This window comes from Scyliorhinus canicula, chromosome 1 (assembly GCF_902713615.1).
Source record: "Scyliorhinus canicula chromosome 1, sScyCan1.1, whole genome shotgun sequence".
NCBI lineage: Eukaryota > Metazoa > Chordata > Chondrichthyes > Carcharhiniformes > Scyliorhinidae > Scyliorhinus > Scyliorhinus canicula.
The window spans coordinates 171220917-171244729 of NC_052146.1; the positions used below are offsets into that span (position 1 = coordinate 171220917).

At 46.1% G+C, this 23813-nt stretch overlaps 1 protein-coding gene across 2 annotated transcripts in view; it reads right to left on the reverse strand.

Annotated features, from left to right (window-relative positions):
- Window positions 1-23813, reverse strand: part of LOC119969310 (5'-nucleotidase-like) — a 110996-nt gene that overhangs the window by 25257 nt on the left and 61926 nt on the right. For both annotated transcript variants that reach the window (XM_038802784.1, XM_038802773.1), the window contains exons 4-5: window positions 10937-11134; window positions 7287-7441 (exon numbers count right to left, since the gene is read on the reverse strand). In XM_038802784.1, the coding sequence (XP_038658712.1) occupies window positions 7287-7441; window positions 10937-11134 (353 nt within the window). The remainder of the gene's footprint in view (window positions 1-7286; window positions 7442-10936; window positions 11135-23813) is intronic.

Consider the following 23813-nt stretch of genomic DNA (forward strand, 5'->3'; position numbering starts at 1 on the left):
ATCCACCTGATCTGCACATCTTTGGACTGTGGGAGGAAACCGGAGCACCCGGAGGAAACCCACGTACACACGGGGAGAACGTGCAGACTCCGCACTGACAGTGACCCAAGCCGGGAATCAAACCCAGGTCTCTTGCGTTATTAGCCGGAGCCTGGTCAATCTAAAACTAGGCGTATGTAATTTTTAAAAAACGTTCAATTATGTCTCATGAATTTTTGTATATTTTAAAATGTGTTTTGTTTTAAAGCTTGGTTCAGTTATTATTAAATGCAGATTCCCATCCATGACACATGCCATTGTGGCGTGGAACTGTATCACTATTCCTTCTTCAGCCACTGCGCTATAATTCTGGAACCCGGTCACTGATAGCACTGTGGGTGTACCTACATACCAGGGTTCAAGAAGTACGCATACCACTAACTTCTCAAGGGCAATTAGGGACAGGCAATAAATGCTGGCCTAGCCAGCAACACCTACATCCAATGAACAACTGGAAAAAAGCATTTCGGAATGTACAGCAGTTCAACTTAACATGTTTTAATGTTTCTTCTGATGACAAATAGCGTAAAGTGCCACAGTATATCGCATTTTTTATATTTAGAGATTTATTTTATTTTATAAATAATTTCATCAATGAATGCATAATACAGTATATGTACTCTACTTTTCGGCAACCTAAACATTGATTATTCCAGGCAACAAATGTCCCAATCACTCTGATTTTAACATTGATTCCTCTTGGAGGCTATGATTCAATTAAAGATGTTTCACTTAAAATCTCCACTTTGCTCAAAGTTCTAGGGGCACTTGGGTGGCAAGGTGGCTATCACTGCTGCCTCGCAGCGCCAGGGACCCGGGTTTGATTCAAACTTTGGGTGACTGTCTGTGTGGAGTTTGCATGTTCTCCGGTGGCTGCGTGGGTTTCCTCCGGGTGCTCCTGTTTCCTTCCACATGTCCAAAGATGTGCAGGTTAGGTGCATTGGCCATGCTAAATGGCCACTGAGTATCCAAAAGGTTAGGTGGAGTTATGCGGTTTTGGGTTAGGGTGGGGGTGCGGGCCTAGGTAGGATGCTCTTTCAGACGGCTGGTGCAGACTCAATGGGCTTCTTCTGCATTGTAGGGATTCTATGAATCTATGAACCTTAAAATTTGAAACTTGATTGTTGTAGGGTACGAATTGTTAAGAATGTGAGCAGAGATTTTCATTTTGAAGGTGGAATTCAAGTACCACCTTACCAAGGAGACAGATGCCATGGTGATTACAAAATGGTTTCAATATTGGTAAGGAAGAAGGTTGAATATATTCAGTAATTAAGATTGACAAGGCACCAGGTCTGGATGAAATGCATCCATGGATCTTGAAGAAAATGAGAATGGAAATTGTAGGAATGCTGGCCATTATGTTTCAGTCTTCTCCCGTCTTAGAGGAGGTGCCAGAGGACTGGAGAATTGTAAATGTTATGTCCTTGTTCAAAAAAAGGCTGTAAGGATAGCCCCAGAAATTACAGACCAGTTAGTTTAACATCAGTGATAGGCAAACGTCTACAGTTTTTGGGATAGAATTAGCAGTCGCATGAAAAAATGTGAGTTAATTCGGAAGAGCATGGATTTCTAATGGGAAAATTGTATCTAACTGATTTGCTGGAGTTTTCTGAAGATGTAACAGAAAGAGTCAATGACGGTAATAACAAAGGCCTTCGACAGAGTCGAATGGAAATACCTCATAGAGGTACTGGAGCGGTTTGGGCTTGGAACAGGGTTCACCGCTTGGGTAAAGCTCCTATACAACGCTCCCATGGCGAGTGTACGGACCAACGATACCAACTCCCAATACTTCCAGCTGCACAGGGGCACCAGACAAGGATGCCCACTGTCCCCGCTGCTGTTCGCACGAGCAATCGAACCGCTGGCAATCGCGCTCAGGGCAGCAAAAAATTGGAGGGGGATCCGAAGGGGAGGTAGAGAGCACAGAGTCTCACTCTATGCGGATGATCTGCTCCTCTATATCTCGGACCCACAAAGCAGCATGGACGGAATCATCGCGCTCCTGAAAGAGTTTGGAGCCTTCTCGGGCTACAAACTCAACATGAGCAAAAGTGAGATCTTCCCAGTACACCCGCAAGGGGGGGGGGGGGGCAGCACTAAAGGGGCTGCCGTTCAAACAATCCCGACACAAATTCCGCTACCTGGGGATCCAAATAGCCCATGACTGGAAAGGGATCCACAAATGGAACTTCACCAGCCTGACGGAGGAAGTTAAAAAGGACCTGCAAAGATGGAACACACTCCCGCTCTCCCTCGCGGGGAGAGTCCAGATGATCAAAATGAACGTACTGCCCAGGTTCCTCTTCCTGTTTAGATCCATTCCGATCTACAACCCCAAGGCCTTTTTCAAAGCGCTGGACAAACTTATCATGGCGTTCGGATGGTTGGGGAGGGGGGTAAAAATGCTAGGATCCTAAAGAAGGTCCTACAAAAAACAAAATCCAGGGGGGGGCTAGCCCTCCCGAATCTACAATTCTACCACTGGGCGGCAACAGCCGAGCGAGTTAGGAGATGGATCCAGGAGCCAGAAGCCGAGTGGGTGCATGCGGAGGAGGCCTCCTGCATGGGGACCTCCCTCCGGGCCCTCGCCACGGCAGCACTCCCATCCCCACCCAAAAAACACTCCAGCAGCCCAGTGGTGACAGCCACCCTCCAATCCTGGAACCAACTGCGGCAGCAATTTGGCCTGACCAAAATGTCGTACTGGACGCAACAAGAAGGAAATGGGAGGATGACCTGGGGATGGAGATAGGGTGGGGACTCTGGAGCGAAGCACTGCATAGGGTCAACTCCACCTCCACGTGCGCAAGGCTCAGCCTGACGCAACTAAAAGTGGTACACAGAGCCCACTTAACGAGAAACCGTATGAGTAGGTTCTTCCCGGAGGTGGAGGACAGATGTGAACGGTGCCAAAGAGGCCCGGCCAACCACGCCCACATGTTCTGGGCTTGCCCCAGACTTGTGGAGTACTGGACAGCCTTCTTCGAGGCTATGTCCAAAGTGATGGGGGTGAGGGTGGAGCCATGCCCGATTGTGGCGGTCTTCGGGGTTTCAGACCAGCCAGATCTATTCCTGGGGAGGAGGGCGGACGCCCTTGCCTTTGCCTCCCTGATCGCCCGCCGTAGAATCCTGTTTGGCTGGCGGTCAGCAGCACCGCCCAGAGCTGCAGACTGGCTGTCCGACCTCTCGGAATCTCTCCAAATGGAGAAAATCAAATTCGCCATACAAGGGTCGGACGACGGCTTCCACAGAACGTGGGAGCCATTCATGCAATTGTTCCGGGACCTGTTTGTGGCCAACGAACAAGAGGAAGAATAGTCGAGCGGCCAAGAATCAGGGGAAAATGGACAGGAATCGGGGGAAGGTAGCCGGGGGGGGGGGGGGGGGGGGGGTACGGGTTCGTTATGGGGGTTTGATGGCTAGCTAAGGCCCAAAACCAAACTGTAAATAAATGCCAATAAACATGTGCCTCGGCCATATTGGGGAATGTAAAATATGTATGCCGGCTAAAGGGGGCGGCCACAGTTATTATTACGAAGATGCTTACCTGTAAATATATATGTTAATTTTTGCGTGTTCCTTTTTTTTCTCTCTAACAATTTTTAATTTGTTCAATATAAAAAATGAAAACTGAATAAAAAACATTTATAAAAAAAAAGATACCGACAAGCTGGTGGAGTGGGCAGAGAGGTGGCAGATGAAGTTCAATGCGGAGGAGTGCGAGGTGATGCATTTTGGTAGGAAGAACATGAATGACTATTTAAAATAAGGGGGAAAATTTGTAAGGGAGCGCAGGAGCAGAGGGACCTGGGTGTATATGTGTATAAGTCAAAAAAGGGGCAGGACAAGTGGAGGCAGTTAATAAAGTACACAGTATTCTGGGCTTTATTAATAGGGCAAAGAATACAAGAGCAAGGAGGTCATGCTGAATTTGTACATAAAGCTAGTCAAACCTCAGCTAGAATATTGAGAACAGTTCTGAGCACTATCGGGAAGTCAGTGGCATTGTTGCTGGACTAGTAATCCAGCGACCCAGGGTAATGCGTTGGCGGCATGGATTTGAATTCCAACAGGGCAGATGGTGGAATTTTAATTTAATTTAAATATCTGGAATTAAGAGTCTAATGGTAACCATGAAGGGCAGCACAGTGCACAGTGGTTAGCACTGCTGCCTCAAAGCGAGAGGGACCGTGGTTCAATTCCTCCCACTCACCCTAAAAGAGATGGAGACAACCCCAACCCTAGCCCCTTGCCCCGGGAACCTCCCCCCCCTCAGAGAACGCCCCATCCCACCACATGGGGAACCCACGGACAGACCTACTCAACTGAGGTCTCCCGCCCTGGTACTGCCGCCTAGCATTGCTGCCTGAAGGGCGCTGACAGGGTGCCAGGGTACTGCCCAGCCACGTCCCTCTCCCTCCTGGGCTGTACTTCCTCGTATGAGACCGATGGGTTCCTTTGCCTGACTCCCATTTTTTAAAAAAGCAGTTGTAAACCTCACCGACATGACATCATACAGTGGGGAAGCACGCGAGTGGGCTGCTAATGTATTGAAATGATATTCCCATTTTTCCTGGATGGGAAGATTATTATGTCACGGCAGGGGAGGGAGGGGTGGGGAAATCAGGAAATGAGATCTCGCCAATGACATTCTTGCTGTCCAGCTCCCGCGGGATTTTGTACCCGTGTCGCCATTTCCCTCATGGCAAATACGGGTGCAAAACCCCTCCCCGTAGCATTTGTTGTGATTTTCATAGGCTTAAATATTTACAGATGTAATGGTTAGTTTTGAAAGCTGAGTCCATTAGCTTTGAAAAGTGAAGAACCGCTCATCTCAATTTGATTGACAGTTATATGAGGTTATTATAGGAATATCCGTCTTTGATGTGATTGTTGAATGTGTTTGTCTTTGTAACTGAATGACCACTTGAGGGGGTGTTGTATCATTTTCTTCGCATCTGGGTTCTTTTTAATATGAATGGTTGTGATTTTCAGTGACAGATTGTTGAAGGTGTATGCTTTGGTCCTTCGTTCAAAGGACGTATATTGCACTTACAAGTGCTCCCAAGGACGGTACCTACTCAATGAAAAAAATGAAAATCGCTTATTGTCACAAGTAGGCTTATAATTAAGTTACTGTGAAAAGCCCCTAGTCGCCGCATTCCAGCGCTTGTTTGGGGAGGCTGGTGCGGGAATTGAACCGTGCTGCTGGCCTGCCTTGGTCTGCTTTCAAAGCCAGCAATTTAGCCCTGTGCTAAACCAGAGTGTTAATGGAAGATACATGGGTAAGATTGGAGGTATGAGGGGACAAGGCAGGGGCATAACGAATACGAGGAGGCATGAAGGGTCTGAGGGACATGATGGGGTAATAGGGATGGGTGGAGTGAGGGGGCATAGGAGCTACATTGGAGCCTGGCCAGGCCTTCTGATCAGTCCATCTTGTCGCCAGTACTCTGTTCACACTGCCTTGGGAGTTGGAAAACCTGAGCCATGTCCATCCCTGTCTGTGGCAAATGAAAACATGGCACTTGTGGACAGGGGTGATGGGCTCAGGTTTCCAAAGTCAGGAAATGGCCCAACTTGCATTTTCCGCACTCAACACAAGAACCCAGCCCATAGTCTCTGATGTTATGGAAGAGGAACTGCTGCAGTCAGTTTAAACTCAGAAAGTCCCACAAAGAACATTGTGATAATGACCAGCTAATCTGCGGCTCAGTGATGTTACATAAGGGAGGACATAAGGGAGAGCCCATTATAAATGCCAGCGAAAGTTCCTGCTCTTCTTTGAAATAGTTTAATGGAATTCCAGTGCTCTATTTCCCTACACTTCACCTCAATCACCTTCTATCAGCCATATCATTAACCCAGTTTTATTTATTTAAAAAAAATGTATTTTATTACAAACGGGTTACAGCGAATAAACACGCCGGGAAAAATACTTCCCAACAATCAACTATACAGTCTGTAAAGATTTTTTCCCCTTTTTCAGGTAGACACTGCCATGTACAAGCCCGGGGGGGGGGGGGGGGGGGGGGGGGCTTTTAACTCACTCCCCTTTGGCAGCTCTACCCTCTCCCTTAGCTCCTCCAGACTGGCGAACCCTTCCTCCAAATACAGAACCCTCACCTTGACCAGCCCCACTTCCCTCCACCTCCTGTACAAACTATCCATCCCCCCCAGCTCAAACCCATGATTCTCGCACAGCGGCCTTAGCACTGACACCCTTCCACCCTAAAATGCCTCCTCAACTGATTCCATATCTGATTCCATATTCCCGTACCAGCCTCCCCAAACAGGCGCCGGAATGTGGCGACTAGGTTTTTTTTTTACAGTAACTTCATTGAAGCCTACTTGGGACAATAAGCGATTATTATTATTATCTTCACCGTGGACTGCACCACCGGGCTCCCTGAATACCTACTTGGAGCCATTGGAAACCCTACCGTCACATAGCCTTCAAACTAGACACCTTACAAGATTCCTCCTCCATCCTAACGCACCCTACCCTTTCCAACACCGCCACGCCTTGTCATTAACTCAGTTTTAAACCAAATAACATAAAAATATAAGCAGAGTTCAGAGCAGGATGTACAAAATCAAAGTTGGAGATGCAATGCACCCCTAATATTATCTCAGGAGCAGCGATTTTTTTCCTTTCGATTCTGTCCCACTTTCATGACTTGGCCACTTGGACATGTTGGCCAACTACGGAGCTCTGATAGATGTGACCATGCATGAATGGCAGACATGAGAGAATGGCCAAACATATATCCAAGTATAAATTTCTATCTTTAAGAGATGAGCAGTGGGACCAGGGGAAGAAAATGGAGACTTCTCTAACACCCGATCATTGTACAATTCAGATCACCTCACTAGGGGGAGCCGGTGGTACTGTCATCGGAGTAGTAACTCAGTGGCCCAGGGTAATGCTCTGGGGACCCAGGTTCAAATCCCATCACGGCAGATGGCAAAATTTGAATTCAATAAAAATCTGGAATGAAATGTCTAATGATGACCATGAAATCCTTGTTGTAAAAGTCCATCTGGTTCACTAATATCCTTTAGGGAATAAAAATCTGCCGTCCTTACCTGGTTTCACCGAAAGTGACTCCAGCCAGAACCACAGCAATGTGGTTGACATTTAACTGCCCTCAGTTCAAGGGCAAATAGGGATGGGATAATAAATGCCAGCCAGCGACGCCCTTGTCCCAAGAGTGAATTTTTAAGGAAGTGTTTCTTACCATGGCTTCACAGATTAAATTCCCCATATTGCATTCCCGATTCCTGCATTCCTCAGTGGTTCCATTCAGATAGACCAGTGTTTGCCCAATGAATTCCTTTGAAAAATTAGCAAGTGCTTTTTTCCAGTTGTTTACATCTGCCAGCAGCACCTCATCTGAATGTAAGACAGGAAAGAAGATTTTAATGCCGTGGATTAAATGATATTCCTTGACAGCTTTCTCCATTTCTTCTGTAGCCACCGAAGTTGGCCACTTCCCGACCCAAATGGCGATTTACAAAGGTGGCAGGGAAAACTGGACAATTATAAAGAGACAAGCAGTTTGCAGAAGTTCATGTATATTCTGGCTGCAAAGAAAGCAGAAAGCACCGAAACCAGCAGTTTGCATATTAATGAAGCGATCCCCGGGAATAATGGATACAACGATTAGCAACAATTGGGACATTCTATAGCAGGTCAGACTTCCCGGCGCCAACGGGAGTCTGAAACAATAAGTTACAAACAGCCCCAAGAACCGCCCAGCGATCGGGAAACAGCCCCAGTATTGGGGAATTCAAACCAATTGATTGGTATGAGGTCCAATCGATTGCAAGCAGGTATAGGGTCCGCCCAGATGGGCGCGAAGCCCCTGGGACCTATAAAAGTCAGGTTCCAAGTTCAGTTCGCTCTCTTAGCCGGCCCTCCCAGCAGAACACCTTTGCAGCAGCTCTCTAAGAACTTGACCGTGAGAAGGAGAGGCCTGGCCAACAGCTACACCGACAAGTAAGTGTCCAACCAATGCACGCTATGAGAATAGACACTCCTGACCCCTTAGCCCGTACCAACTGGGAAGCCTGCAGTCTCAGGACAGAACAAGAGGCCATTGTTCCCTGATCCAGTGTGTTCCCTTATCGAAGATAAGTATTGGCTTAGAGTGGTAGGAATAGTTTAGTCCATTAGTATTAGTTGCATGAGTATCGATTTACTGTGTAATAATAAATGTATTTGATTGAACCTTACTAATTGATGTATTGAGTCATTGATCTGAACTTGAACTTGAACCTCGTGGCGGTATCATAAGGATACCTGGCGACTCTAGAGCTAAGTAATAAAGCAGAGCCAATTGAGTGTAAAGCACACTCACCAGAACGAGCAACACTGCTTAAGAGGAGAATTCCCCCCTGGTCCTCTCCAAAATAACAGCTTTTTGAATTTATAGTACGTCTCTAATGTAGTAAAAGCCCCAGAGCATTAATACCAAACCACAGCTGGTAATATTGGACCAAATCCTTGGTCAAAGAGCAATGTTTAAGTGAGGGTTGAAAGGAGGATGAAGAGGTTGAGAGCTGGAAATATTTATAGTAAGAAGTCTTACAACACCAGGTTAAAGTCCAACAGGTTTGTTTCAAACACGAGCTTTCGGAGCACTGCCCCTTCCTCAGGTGAATGAAGGAGCAGTGCTCCAAAAGCTAGTTCTTGAAACAAACCTGTTGGACTTTAACCTGGTGCTGTAAGACTTCTTACTGTGCTCACCCCAGTCCAACGCCGGCATCTCCACATCATGGAAATATTTAGGGAGAGAATGCCAGAGTTTAGGCTGAAAGTTCAGCCGCTAACGGTGGAGTGACTAAAATCAGGACTGAGCAACAGGTCAGAATTGGAGGAACGCAGAGCTTCCCTGGATGCGGTAGGACAGTTTGGGTGGGATTGTCCGGCTGATCTTCCAGTCTCACCGATTGTTGAACCCCCGCGGGATGGGGTGGATTCAATGTGATCCCATTGACAGCAGCAGGAGCAGGAGATCCCGCTGCAGCCACTGTAGGCCTCCTCCCACTGCGGGAAACACACCGCGGGGAGGGCAGAGAATCTCCCCCTTTATGTCCACCTGAGAGGCCAGGTGGGGCCTTAGTTAAACATCGCATCTGTCAATGCTGCACGCTCACAATATTGTCAGCTATGGATCAACTGATGGTGCTCTTGTCTCTCAGACAGAAGGCGGTGGGTTCAAACTCCACTCCAGCACTTGAGCACAAAATCAAAGCTGACACTGTGGTGAAGTCCGAAGGGATTGCTGCGCCGTTGGAGATAACATATTGAACTCAGGTCTCATCTGCCTGTTGTGATGGATGTAAATAATCTGGATCATTTGACAAATAGATGGAAAGGATGGGAATAGAGGGATACGGCTCTAGGAAGTGCTGAGGGTTTTGGCCAAGGGTGGCATCATGGCTAGTACCGGCTTGGAGGACCGAAGGGCCTGTTCCTGTGCTATATTGTTCTTTGTTCTTTATTACTTTGAAGAAGAGTCCTGGAGCTATCCCAGTGTCCTGACCAATGTTTTCCCTTCAGTCAACATCACAGAAAAAACAGATATCCAGCTGATTATCACATTCAGCGGAATTCGCTACTGACGGGATTCTCCGGTCTGCCGGTAGCGCACCCACACCCACGGGTTTCCGTGGACACCCACAGAGTTCCATGCTGACAGTGCCAAGATGCCTACGTGCCAAGGGAGTGCCAAGGTACCAACCTGCCCTGTTGTCGACCACCCAGGGTCTCTAATAGCTTACAAGAACCCCCAAGGTTGCCGCCACGCTTGGTCCATGCTTGTGGAAACCAGTGCTAAACGGTGTCCAGCCGTGGTCAAACAGGGGCGGCCTTTGACTCCCAGGCACTGGGTGAAAGCAGCTTCCTGGTATTTAATTTAGCCTATTGGATTATTTAAATATGTTGGGATCATGACTAGCAGGGGCATGAGTCAGATCGCGCTGGGCGGAGTGAGTCGAGTGACTCAAGATCGGCCCGGTGCTGAGCTTGATTTTGGGCTCGTGCAGAATTCATCCATTGCGTACGGCTCTGCGCCAGGCGCAACGCAGCGGCTCAATCACCCCCCCCCCCCCCCCCCCCCCCCCCCCCCCGTAGAATCAGCTGTTTGTAGACTATACTGATCCAGGAGACCTGGGAAAGAATGTTCGCTAAATCTTATTATGGACTGAAAGGTTAAGGCTGCTATTGCGGCATGCAACAATAGGGTTCCAGTCAGGGACGAACGAGAGTACCGGTTCCATTTTGGGCCGGTATTTAAGGGGCTCAGTAATGAGCCCCAGCTGGATGGTCCTCCTCCCTCTAACGAGGAAGCTTGTATTCTGGAGTCCCACGGGGAGATTTATCAATGTATCCTCATGGGCCTCGTGAGGGTTATCACATATACACATTAGACAACAAACAATTGTGTCTGAATTGAGTCTGCCATCGTAAGTGATGGCATTGGTTCTATTTAGTAGAAAGGTTGGGGGTTTTTCCCTGCTGTTCTGGTCAACACATATTCCATAACCAATATCGCTGTTATGTATCTTAAATACAAATAGAAAGAAAATAACATTCCAATATGAAGGCAAAATAAAATAACATGATGTAGATTATGAGGACCATTAATAAATACAATGCTTAGATAGAAAACTGAGGAAAATTTGAATGTTTTGTGCATGAGACAAAAGTTAAGCCTCCTTCAACAATAATGAGCTTCCACCAATCAGCATTTGTATCCAATCTGGTTGAATTATTTTAATTGCATTGGGTCATAATTTAAAAAGCACGATTTAGAAAAGATGCTTAAAAATCTTTTTCATTGCAGTGAATGATCTCCCAATCAATGTGCACTTGTCCTATTACCTTGAGGAATGCTGCTGTCTAACAGTATTGGATTTCCCTCCGCTTTGGTCACTATTCCATTCTCATCAAATGTCACCTTTAGATATCCAAGGTATTTTCCGTATGCGTAGGCCTGTACGACAGGAACATTTCTGCCATCGTCTGACTTTACCATGTAGGGGTAAGGGCCAACAGGGATGTTATTGGAAGGAGCCTTGCCTGTTGGGTTAAAACATACAGTGTAAGAGGTAGAGCAAATAGACATGGACGGCAAAAGCAGTGACCTATTGATTTGCCCTTAGAGAGTCACAGAATTGTACAGTACATTCAGCTCATCAAGCCTCTGCCGGTTCATTGAAAGAACTTTCTAATTATCCCAACACTCTGCTCTTCCCCAGAGTTCTGTACATTTTTCATTTCAACCAGAGATCCAATTCCCTTTTTGGAATTTATTGGAGCCTCTGCTCTCATCATCATTTCTGACAATCCAATTCTCCCCATAACAACTGCGTTTGAAAAAGACAAAAAAATTCTCCTCGTCTTCTCTGCCCATTATTTTAAATGTTTGACCTCAGGTTACCAATCATCCTCTCGGTGGAAACATCTTCTCCCTATCAAAACCTTTGCTTGAAGGAAAACTATCCCAACTTCTTTGCTCTTAGTATGGAACTAAAATCTGTTATTCCTGGTACCTGTTGAACAGACCTCCTCTTGTACTCAAGGGCATGACCTATTCTAAAGTGTGGGGTCCAACATTGGGCCAATAATAGCTCAGGTCTAACTGGTGAGTTTTAAAGATTTAGCAAAATGTTCTTGTTGTTTTGCCCTATCTTCTATGTATAAGAGTGAGAATTCTGAATGCTTTGCTCCGTTTCTGACAGTCATATATTCCTTTATTTGGTCTTCAATTCCACAGTCAAATCAAGCAAATCAACAACTCACTACAAACATCAGGAGAAAGAAAAGGATAGAAGAATCGGAATCATGTAGCACCCTTCTTGACCTCATGGCATCCCGAAGACAATCAAGTACTTAGATGTAGCAAACACGACAGCCAATTTGCAGACAGCATGGTGCCACAAACAGCAATAGAATAATGACAAAATAATCTGTTTTAAAGGTCTTGAGGCGCAGCGGGCAACTTTCCAGCCTCTGAGTCAGAAGCTCTGGGTTAAAGTCCCACTCCCAGACTTGATGCTGGCCAAGGAAGATGCATTTATACAGCCAAACATATAGCCAATATGCTATATGTAGCATTTAGCCATATTGCATTTAGCCATTTGGTGTATAGCCGATTTATACAGCTGAATTCTCTGCCTCCCCAGCCGCATGTCCCACTGTGGCTTGCCGTCTCTGGCAGCAGGATTATCCGTTCCCGCCGGCCAATGGGGTTTTACATTGTAGCCGCCCCACGCTGCCGGGATACTTGTGGGTGGGGGTGCACTGCCAGCACAATGGAGAATCCCGCTGACATAGAATTCACCCCATAGCTCAGGATTCTCCACTCACAGCCCCTGTGATCGGGAATCCTGATTGGTGGGAGAATGTAGCACCGACAGAAAAATGGCATCAGCGCTGGGCACCAGACCTAGTCCCATTCTCAGCTCCCTCACCGCTGGGCATAGCACGCCACTCGCCCGTCGATGGGAAATGCAAAAATGGTGATCTGCGTGCATTAGCATGCAATTAACTGGCTGGAAATTTGATTACCACCACCCCCCCCCCCCCCCCCCCCCCCGGGTCCGTGCTCCTCTGGTCCCCACACTGGGAAATCCACCGGCAGACTTTGGTGTAAGTATGGCCAAGCGCTGCCTTTGCGCAGTGAATCCTGAAGGAGTAAAGTGGGTAAGGGCACTGATAATATGCCACTCTGTCTTGCTAGGCTGCCGTGGGGAGGTTCCCCCCAGGGTCCATTGGGGGTGGTGGACACTGAAGGGCATGGCTGAAGGGGGAGATGGCTGAAGATTGGGGTGCTGGAGGGTCAGGTCACCCTTGTGCACACGTACTGTGGGGGAATGTGACTTGTTATTCCCCTGGTGCGGGGAGGGTATTGGGGAGGATTCCCCTCCTTAATGAGGGGTTGAGGATGCCCTTCTTGTCAGTGGGGGGTTGGGGGGGTGGGAGGGACAGATTTTCATTGTGGGGGGGAAGGGGCCTGCCGCTGGATGCTGGTATCGGGCCGCACGCTGAAAATGTCAGCCCCAGACCGGGATTTGAATGGTCTCCATCAGGCATAAATCAGTGTTAGACTACTGGATCAGACCCCAATTTATGTTGGGATACTAGATGAGAAACCCCAAACAATTTGCAATTTTTAAAGCTGTGAGGAAAGGATACTTCACCTCAGGAGTGATGACTCTGATCAATAGGTATTTTTTATGTTAAAACAAACTTTAATTTAAAAACAGTATTAACCACATTAATGTCAAAGAAAAGATTTACAATGAACAGTTAAACAGTTCTTAAATAAAAGGAAACACTTTAGCTTATGCCTACAGCTGTCACTATATATATTCCAACAAAGCGAAGCAATACAGTTCAAAATCCACTCATAAATAAAGTTAGCAATAGGGTAATTTGCTGTTCTCTGTGCAGACCTTTTGAGACAGACCCTATCAGGAACCACCTGAAATCCCATCAGATCAAATCCTATGGCAAAGCTGCCAAAAACTACTGACCTGGCTCCTCCCATGTGTATCCCACTGAGATGTCTCATGACATCTTAGTGGGATACAGTCCATCTTAGTGGACTAAATGCCACCCCTCATTAATTATCTACATCCGAAAGAACCTCCTTTCTACAAACAATATTTAATTAGCCATCCATATGTAAAGAAGCAAATAGTTAAACGCAATGATTACCCAATCTTTGCAACTCCGTACTCACAGTGTTAGCAGACATACTGCCTGTATGTGTTTGAACCCAGCATTATTAATAACAGTACTACAGCAAGATATATCAATTCTGGCTTGCCGCAACTTTTCAATACAGTCTTCCAAATGAGAACTAGGATTTAAATTTGACTTTCTATCTGCATTGACTTTCTTGTAGTCCACACACAATCATTGCATTCCATCTGCTTTTGGTATCATCACAATAGGTGAGAGCTGCTACTCACTTCAATAATTTCATTCTTACGCACGCTTTCAATCTCCTTTTGGATCTGTGCTAATTGTAATGGATTGAGTCTATCTGGATGTTGCTTAATTGGAATAGAATTTCCTACATCTACATCATGTACTTCCTAGTTTGGTCTCGCATATCGCTCTATGTAATAACTCTTTCAGATCACTGATTTTCCTCCGGAAGGTAACTCAGTAATTTATCCACATTTTTTCTTGCTTCTTCATTGTCCAATCTAATTGAGGAATGGCAAATTCAGAATCATGTGGATTTATCTCTTCTCCCTGAGTTTTAGTGACTAACACATCCTCTTTCTTTCCTTCCCAATAAAAACACGTTTGAGAATTAACATGACACATTCTGTGAGCTTTCCTTCTATTTTATCAAATAATTCATCTCACTCAATTTCCTTGCAATTCGATAAGGCCCACCAAATCTTGCTTTTAATGATTTACCTACCACTGGTAATAATACTTTCTACGAGTTACTTCTTATCCGCCTCTTTTTTCATCATCATTTTAAATGCTTTCTAGCCAGCTCACCAGCCCTTGTTAATCTCTCCCTAACGTTTTATACATAGTCCCATAACATAATTTCAGAACGCTGACTCACCAATTTCCCTTTAATTTATTTAAGTGGTCCTCTTACTTCATGATCAAAAAATCGATTTGAATGGACTGAATTTAGCCAATGCTTTAGGTGCATCCCTAATTGCAAATAGTACAAATGGAATTCCTTCATCCCAAACTGGATAATCCTGACTATAAGACCTGAACATGATTTTTAAAGTTTGGTGCTGCCTTTGCAATGCTCTCTACAATTCTGGATGATACCTTAATGATTTGATGGATAATTTGACTTAAATTGCTTACCCATAATTTGACTTAAAGCTATCCATAACTTCCCTGAATAATTTGACATAAAATCGAATCCTTGATCTAATTGGATTTCTTTTGGGAGTTGGTAACTGATAAAAAAAATCAGTTAACTCCTGTACAACCCTCTTAGCTGTAATATTTTGTAACGTAATGGCCTCTGGTAATCATTATGGTCAACAAATACTGATTCCCACTTTTCATATTAGGAAGGGGTCACATGTGGTCAATTAGGACACGTGTGAAAGGTTCTTCAAATGCCGGAATGGGCATTAAGGGTGCTGGTTTGATTACCGCTTGAGGTTTTCCTATTACCTGACACATGTGACATTTATAGCAAAATTCCTTACGCAGTCCAGGCCAATAGAAATGTTTGGCATTTACAGCTTAATCAAGGGTATCAGGGGTTATGGGGAGATGGCAGGAGAATGGGGATGAGGAAAATATCAGCCATGATTGAATGGCGGAGCAGACTCGATGGGCCGAGTGGCCTAATTCTGCTCCTATGTCCTATGTCTTCTGGTCTTATCTTTTGGAAAAAGGCCTTGGGGCTGAAGATCGGAATGGATCTAAACAGGAAGAGAAACCTCGGCAGCACGTTCACCTTGATCGTCTGCACCCTCCCCGCCAGGGAAAGCAGGAATGCATCCCATCTCCGCAGGTTCTTTTTAACTTCCTCCGTCAGACTGGTCAGATTCTATTTGTGGATCTGTGTCCAGTCGTGGGCTATCTGGATACCCAGGTAGTGGGATTTGTTTTGGGCTAGTTTGAATGGTAGTCCCTCCAGCTCTGTCCCTCCCCCATTCGGGTTCACCGGAACACCTTGCTCTTGTCCAGGTTTGTGCCCGAAAAGGCTGCAAACTCTTCCAGGAGCTTCATGATTGCTTTCAGGCCATTCTGCGGGTCTGAGATGCAGAGGGACAGGTCATCTGCATTGAGTGAAACTCTGTGCTCTCTGCCTGCTCTTTGCATGTCCTTTCAGCCTTTCGCGTCTCGTAGAGCGATCGCCAGTGGTTCAATTGTCAGGTTGAACAGGAACGGGGACAGAGAGCATCCCTGCCTTGTGTTTCTGTGCAGGTGGAAGTATTCAGAACTGGTGGTGTTGGTCCAAGCGTTCAGTTTGGGAGCGTTGTACAGGAGTCTCACCCAGGCGGTGAATCCCGCACCTAGCCCAAACCATTCCAGTACCTCAACAAGGTACTTCCACTCAATTCTGTCAAAGGCCTTTTCCGCGTCCAGGGAAACGATCACCTCTGGTGTTCTCTCCATGGATGGGGTCATTATTACATTCAGCAGACACTTGATGTTCGAAGTTAGCTGCCTACTCTTGACAAAGCCTGTCTGGTCCTCTGCGACCACCTCTGGTACACAGTTCTCCCGTCTCATGACCAGGATGCTCGGGTCGACATTGAGCAGCGAAATGGGTCAATATGAAATACATTCCGTTCGGGTCTTTGTCTTTTTTGGGTATCAGCGATATTGTGGCCTACGTTAGCTTTACAGGCAGAGTGCTCCTTGCTAGTGAGTCTGCGAACATGCCCCATAGATGTGGGGCCAGGGTTGGTGAGGATTTTTTCTAGAAGTCCTCCGGGACTCTAGTACGGCCGCATTTGGAGTATTGCGTACAGTTCTGGTCGCCTCATTATAGGAAGGACGTGGAAGCTTTGGAACGGGTGCAGAGGAGATTTACCAGGATGTTGCCTGGTATGGAGGGAAAATCTTATGAGGAAAGGCTGATGGACTTGAGGTTGTTTTCGTTAGAGAGAAGAAGGTTAAGAGGTGACTTAATAGAGGCATACAAAATGATCAGAGGGTTAGATAGGGTGGACAGCGAGAGCCTTCTCCCGCGGATGGAGGTGGCTAGCACGAGGGGACATAGCCTTAAATTGAGGGGTAATAGATATAGGACAGAGGTCAGAGGTGGGTTTTTTACGCAAAGAGTGGTGAGGCCGTGGAATGCCCTACCTGCAACAGTAGTGAACTCGCCAACATTGAGGGCATTTAAAAGTTTATTGGATAAGCATATGGATGATAAGGGCATAGTGTAGGTTAGATGGCCTTTAGTTTTTTTTCCATGTCGGTGCAACATCGAGGGCCGAAGGGCCTGTACTGCGCTGTATCGTTCTATGTTCTATGTTCTATGTAACCCATGGGTCCCGGCGCCTTCCCCGCCAGCATGGAGCTGATGCTCTCCATGATCTCTTCCAGTCCTATTGGCCTGGTGGAGTTGGTGCACTGCCGGGAGATATGCCGCGACCTCCCCTTTCTGTCTGTCTTCCCATGCTAGCTATCCCTGTTAGTGTCAGCCTCAATGATCTGATGTCTAAACCAGATCAGGTCTAGGGGGCTACTGGTGATGTTCAGCCCACATGAAACAAGTGGGATGCAGGGGCTGGGGGTCCAAAGGGTGAGGAGGTGCTAGGGTGGGTGGAGGATGGAGGTGGTGGGGGTGCTGGGGATGGGCATGGTGCAGGGAGTGGGTACGGTGGAGGGGATAGATGGGAAGCCGAGGCTGGGTGGGCTCAGGGGGTGGGTGGGGTGCAATGGGTGGGATGCCGGGGGTGGGTGGGGTGCCAGGGATGGGCAGGGTTCTGGGAGTGGGTGGGGTGCAAGAAGTGGTGGGGTTCAAATGTGGTGGTGTGTTGGCGATGGGGTGATGCAAAGGTGGGCGGGTGTTGGGTTTGGGTGAGGTGCAATGGGTGGGTAGGGTGCAATAGGTGTGTAGGGTGCTGGGGGTGGGCAGGGTGCTGGGGGTAGGCAGGGTGCAGGGGGTCAGGGGTACAGCAGGAACATTGGCTGGGACACTGAGGGGAGTGGACAAACGGGAAATTCGATACAGCAAAAAAAAGGTTCTGAGGGGGTCTGAGGAAATTGTTCAGGATGGCGAGAGAATTTGCTAAGATAAATCATGAAAAAACATACGGCAAACTGTTTGGTGGGTCAGTAATTAAGATGGTAAAAATTTATGATAATTGTCATAAATGTATCAAGGGATGGGGCGAATTTATTTTATGCAAAATATGAAATTTGGCACCACACACAGTGGTGAAAACCAAACTCAGCAGGCTGAATTGCCTGTTTGGGAGACTATGAGTGGGATTCTCTGTTGGTTGGCGCTGGGCTATGGGGAGAGAGCGGGTAAATGGAGTTGAAATCAACCATGATTGAATGGTGGAGTGGACTCGATGGGCCGAATGGCCTTACTTCCACTCCTATGTCTTATGGTCTTATGGTATTGGAAATGCAATTGGGCGGAGAATCGTTTTTGTACACCAAAATCATGGTGGGCGCTGTGTTCACGCCAAATCGCAATTCTCTGGTGCCTCGACAGCGGCCTCAATGCGTTTCACTCCACATGTACAGTAAATGCTGTTGGCATATCATTATCGGAACTGACCCAGCATTCTCCGAGCCTCCGCCATTCTTCAACTCCACTGGGAGTAATTCCTGGCGGTGCTCTGCGAGGTCCACCACATCAGATTCACGGTTGTAAAGACTACAAATGAACTGCATCCACATGATTCCCAGCTGCGGGGTCCAGAGAATCATGGGACGGTGGCCTAAGGCACTGGGCCTACAAAATGGATGCAAATGGGTCATGAAGACCCTTTTTTCATTTGTCTCCATGCTCCCGCTGGCATGCAGCATGGAGCCCAGTCACACTGCCATCAGTGGTCGGGCGCTGACCCTGAGTTTGCCCTGATGGCCAATTCTATGTTCCCTCGAGGAATGCATTCTGGTGCCCTGGGGATGGAGAATCCCGCTCAAGAACTTGAAAAATGAATTGACTAAATAGTTGAGGAAAAATGAAAAAGGTAGGGAAAGCTCAGGTGAACTAGAGAGGATCAAAATTTATCTCTGAGGCAGTCCACATATTATAGGCAACTGCTGACTTTGGGGCTCCAGCTCAGTGGGCGAGACAGCTGGTTTGTGATGCAGAACAAGGACAGTTCAATTCCCGTACTGGCTGAGAATTCTGAATTCTTCCTCCATGTACCCGAACAGGCGCCGTAATGTGACTACTAGGGGCTTTTCACAGTAACTTCTTAATTGTGACAATAAAGATTATTATTATTAGGGACCCTCGCCTCCTCCCATCTCAGAGAAGATATTGAAAATTCGGATGTAGGGCAGCCAATTCTCTGACCGTGCGTCACGGAGCCACCATTTTTTTTCACTGGGCAAGGTGGCCCCACTTCGAATGCACTGCATTTGTGAGAGTACCTTTAAGAAATGGGTGTTTAAGAAATGTACCTTTAAGAAATGGGTGTTTATCAGTGGTGTCAGAGTGTGGGTGGAGCTGGGCTGTCTGTCAGCTTTTTACTTTCGTTTTAGGCTGTTTGCTGCAGGATGTGTTTTAGTTTCATTTTTGGAGCTGGATAGCTGCACTCACAGCCAGAAGGTGTATTAGTCTCTCTCTCTCTGTACTCTAAAGACTGTAAATCGATCCTTTGGTGATTTAAAACTAATAACTGCTCTCAGTAGTGAATTTAACCTGATGTGCTTCTCTTAAAAGTTTTTTTTCAAGTCTTATGGATGTTAAAAGGAAAGCTTAAAGATTACTTAGAGTTGTAATCTTTGGGGGTTGTATTTGAATTAATGGTTGCTGAGATGTTCACTGTATGTTTTAAAAAGGTTAACTTGAGTTCATAGGATAAACATTGTTTTGCTTTAAAAAAATACTTTTGCATTTCTGCTGTACCACACCTGCAGAGTGGGCTGTGTGCTCCCCATACCATAATCTATCAAAAATTGTGGATCAGGTGAACTCCATGATACACTTTGGGGTTCTCTAATCCCTGGCCCATACGAAATTGGGGGCTCGAGGGGGATAAAAGTCTATCTAATGAATTGGCTTAGTGAACTTAAAGACAGTGAGGGGTGAGCATATTGTCGGTGCTTTTCAGGTGTGGTATTTTAGTTTAAGTAGGGAGTGTGTTGTGGACAATGGCTCTTTCAAAGGCTCTGAAGTTTTTGGGGGTGGAGACGGTCACACGCAGTACCCTATGGACAGAGACTAAAAACAGACTGTTAGATTTGGCAAAAACATTGCAGTTAACATTACCTGACAAAATGCAAAAAGATGAGGTACTTACCATGGTAGCTGATCATTTAAAGTTGCCTGAGATACAGCTTGACTCATTAGAAATGGCAAAGATCCAGTTGCAGATTAAGCAACTTGAACATGAAAAATAATTAAAGCAGCTTGAATATGCAATGAGAGAAAAAGAAAGAGAAAGGGAGATACAGATCAGGGAAAAAGGAGAGAGAAGAAAGAAACAAAGAAAGAATAGCCCTAGCAGAACAAAAGGAAAGAGATAGAGAGGAAAGGGAATAAGAGAGAGAGTTTGAACTTCTGAAAATGGCTGTGAAACATAACAGTCAGTTAAAATTGGCAGACGTAATGGGAAACGTACAGTTGGAGGATAGTGATGAGGATAGTGAGAAAGAGCGTCATAGTCGAAGGCTTGGTGGGGATCTATTTAAATATGTCCAAGCATTGCCAAGGTTTGACGAGAAGGAGGTAGAAGCCTTTTTCATTTCATTTGGGAAGATAGCTAAACAAATGAAATGGCCACAGGCCATGTGGGTATTACTGATTCAAACAAAGCTGGTAGGTAGGGCTAGTGAAGTGTTTGCATCACTACTGGAGGAGGTATCTGGTTTGTATAAGGAGGTGAAAAAATCCATCTGAGGTGCATATGAACTAGTGCCTGAAGCCTCCAGACAAAGGTTTAGAAATTTAAGGAAAGAATTTGGTCAAACATACATGGGAGTTTGAAAGGATCAAACAGAGTAATTTTGAAAGGTGGATAAGGGCTTTGAAAATAGACCAAACATATGTAGCTCTCAGACAAATTATACTTTAGGAGGAATTTTAAAATTCAATTCCTGGTGTAGTGAGAACTCATGTGGAAGAACAGAGGGTTAAAACTGCGAGATTAGCAGCAGAAATTGCAGATGATTATCAGTTGGTTCATAAGTCAAAGCATGGTTTCCAACATCAGTTTCAGCCTGTGAGGGATAGAAATTGGGTCATGAGAAATACTCAAGTGGTAAAGGTAAAGGTGATCTGATTGGAGATAATAAGGAGAGTGTACTTCAGATTAAAAAAGAAATCCAGGAGGATGGAAAAGAAATGTAAAATTTCAAATGTTTTCACTGTAATAAACTAGGCCATGTAAAGTCACAGTGTTGGTGGTTGAAGAAAAGCACTGGGAAGGCGGATATGGTAAAACAGGATAAGACCGTGTGGTTTGTTAGAGTGGCAAAAGAAAGCCCAAGTGAAGCGAAGGAGGTGCAAAAGATTGTACAGCCTGATTAAGAGGTGATTGATAAGAAGGTGCCAGATGTCTTTAAAGAATTTACTTGTAGGAGATATGTGGGAGCAGTGGGAGCATCGGTCTGGCCCCAATCTGCGATAATCACCGGTTTGCCCCGGGGAGTATGGATGGGGGGTTCCGAATATGGCGGAGAGCGGGGATTGAGAGGATGGGGGACTTGTTTATAGCGGGGAGCTTTCCGAGTATGAGGGCGCTGGAGAAGAAGTTTGCGTTGGTGAGGGGAAATTAATTTAGATATCTGCAGGTGCGGGACTTCCTACGTAAACAGGTGTCACCCTTCCCACTCCTGCCGCTTAGGGGCATTCAGGACAGGGTAGTCTCCAGAGGATGATTAGGAGAGGGGAACATCTCTGACATTTACAAGGAACTTATGGGGTCAGAGGAGACGCAGACTGAGGAGCTGAAGCGCAGGTGGGAGGAGGAGCTGGGAGGAGAGATAGAGGAGGGCCTTTGGGCGGACGCGTTGAGTAGTGTCAACGCGACCGCAACATGTGCCAGGCTCAGCCTGATTCAATTCCAGGTCATTCAACGGGAGCCCATGACAGTAGCCCGGGTGAGCAGATTCTTTGGGGTGGAGGACATGCGAGCAAAATGTGCAGGAGGACCAGCGAACAATGTTCACATGTTCTGGGCATGTCCAAAGCTTAGGGGATTTTAGCAGGGGTTTGCTGGTGCCATGTCCAAGCTATTAGAAACAAGGGTGGCATTGAGTCCAGAGGTGGCGATTTTCAGGGTGTTGCAAGATCTGGGAATCCAGGAGGAGAAAGAGGCAGACGTTCTGGGCCTTGCTTCCCTGGTAGCTCGGAGATGGATACTATTAGCTTGGAGGGACTCAAAGCCCTCGAAGTCGGAGACCTGGATATCGGACAAGGCTAGCTTTCTCTGTTTGCAGAAAATCAAGTTCGCTCTGAGAGGGTCACTGTTAGGGTTCACCCGGAGGTGGTACCCATTCATCGACTTCTTTGCAGAAAATTAATCACCAGCAGAGGGGGGGGGGGGGGGGGGGGCAGGGGGCTAGGTTAGCGTAGATTAAGGGGTTAATTAATGGTGAGACCTTTCCGAGTATGAGGGCGCTAGAGGAGAAGTTTTAAGGGAGGGAGGTGGTATTTGCACTATGTTTATCGTCTCATGTACACTGTTTATATTGTTGCTGTTATAATGCCAAAAAATACCTCAATAAAATGTTTATTGAAAAAAAAGAATTTACTTGTGTGGGTAAAGTTTATTTATGTGTATCAGGAGGAGCAGGTAAAGACGTCACAATGTTAAGATGTACGGGAGCTAGTCAATCTTTAATGGTAAGAGATGAGGAGTTATGTAGTTTGGGAAGAATATTGCCAGAAAAGGTGGTAATATGTGGAATTCAGGGTGAGAGGAGTAGTGTTCCATTATATAAGTTAAGGTTGGAAAATCCAGTGAAGATGGTGAAATGGCAGTAGGAGTAATAGATAAACTAACTTGATAATACAGTTTATCTTGGGTAATGATATAGCTGGATCGCAGGTGGGAGTGATGCCTACTGTGGTTGATAAGCCAGTGGAAAATCAGACAATTGAAGTGTTGAACGACGAATATCCTGGGATTTTTCCGGATTGTGTAGTTACAAGGTCGCAAAGTTACAGGTTAAGACAAGAGGAGAAATCAAAGAGCGAAGATGAAGTTGAAGTGCAATTATCAGAAACAATTTTTGATCAGATGGTTGAAAAAGAACAAGAACAGATGGAGGATGAGGCGGATATTTTAAGTTCAGGAAAATTGGCGGAGTTATAACAGAAAGACATAGGAATAAAACGGATGCACCAGAAAGCATATACGGAAGAGTAATCTGAGTGCATACCAGAGTGTTATTACCGTAAAAGTAATGTCTTGATGAGAAAATGGAGACCTTTAGAACATAGAACATAGAACAGTACAGCACAGAACAGGCCCTTCAGCTCTCGATGTTGTGCCGAGCAATGATCACCCTACTCAAACCCACGTATCCACCCTATACCCGTAACCCAACAACCGCCCCCTCCCAACCTTACTTTTTTTTAGGACACTACGGGCAATTTAGCATGGCCAATCCACCTAACCCGCACATCTTTGGACTGTGGGAGGAAACCGGAGCACCCGGAGGAAACCCACGCACACACGGGGAGGACGTGCAGACTCCGCACAGACAGTGACCCAGCCGGGAACCGAACCTGGGACCCTGGAGCTGTGAAGCATTTATGCTAACCACCATGCTACCATGCTGCCCAATATATGCAGGTGGCTGAAAAGTGGGCAGAAGTTCATCAAGTAGTATGCCAGCAAGGTATAGAATGGAGGTGTTGCGAGTTGCACATGAGGTACCAGTGGGAGGTCATTTGGGAATAAGGAAAACTCAAGCTAAAATCCAGAAACATTTTCATTGTCCTGGACTACATAAAGATGTAGTTAAATTTTGTCAATCATGTCACACATGTCAAGTGATAGGGAAACCTCAAGCAGTGATAAAACCAGCGTCCTTAATACCCATCCTAGTATTTGAGGACCTTTTATAAGGGTCTTAATTGATTGCGTAGGACCAC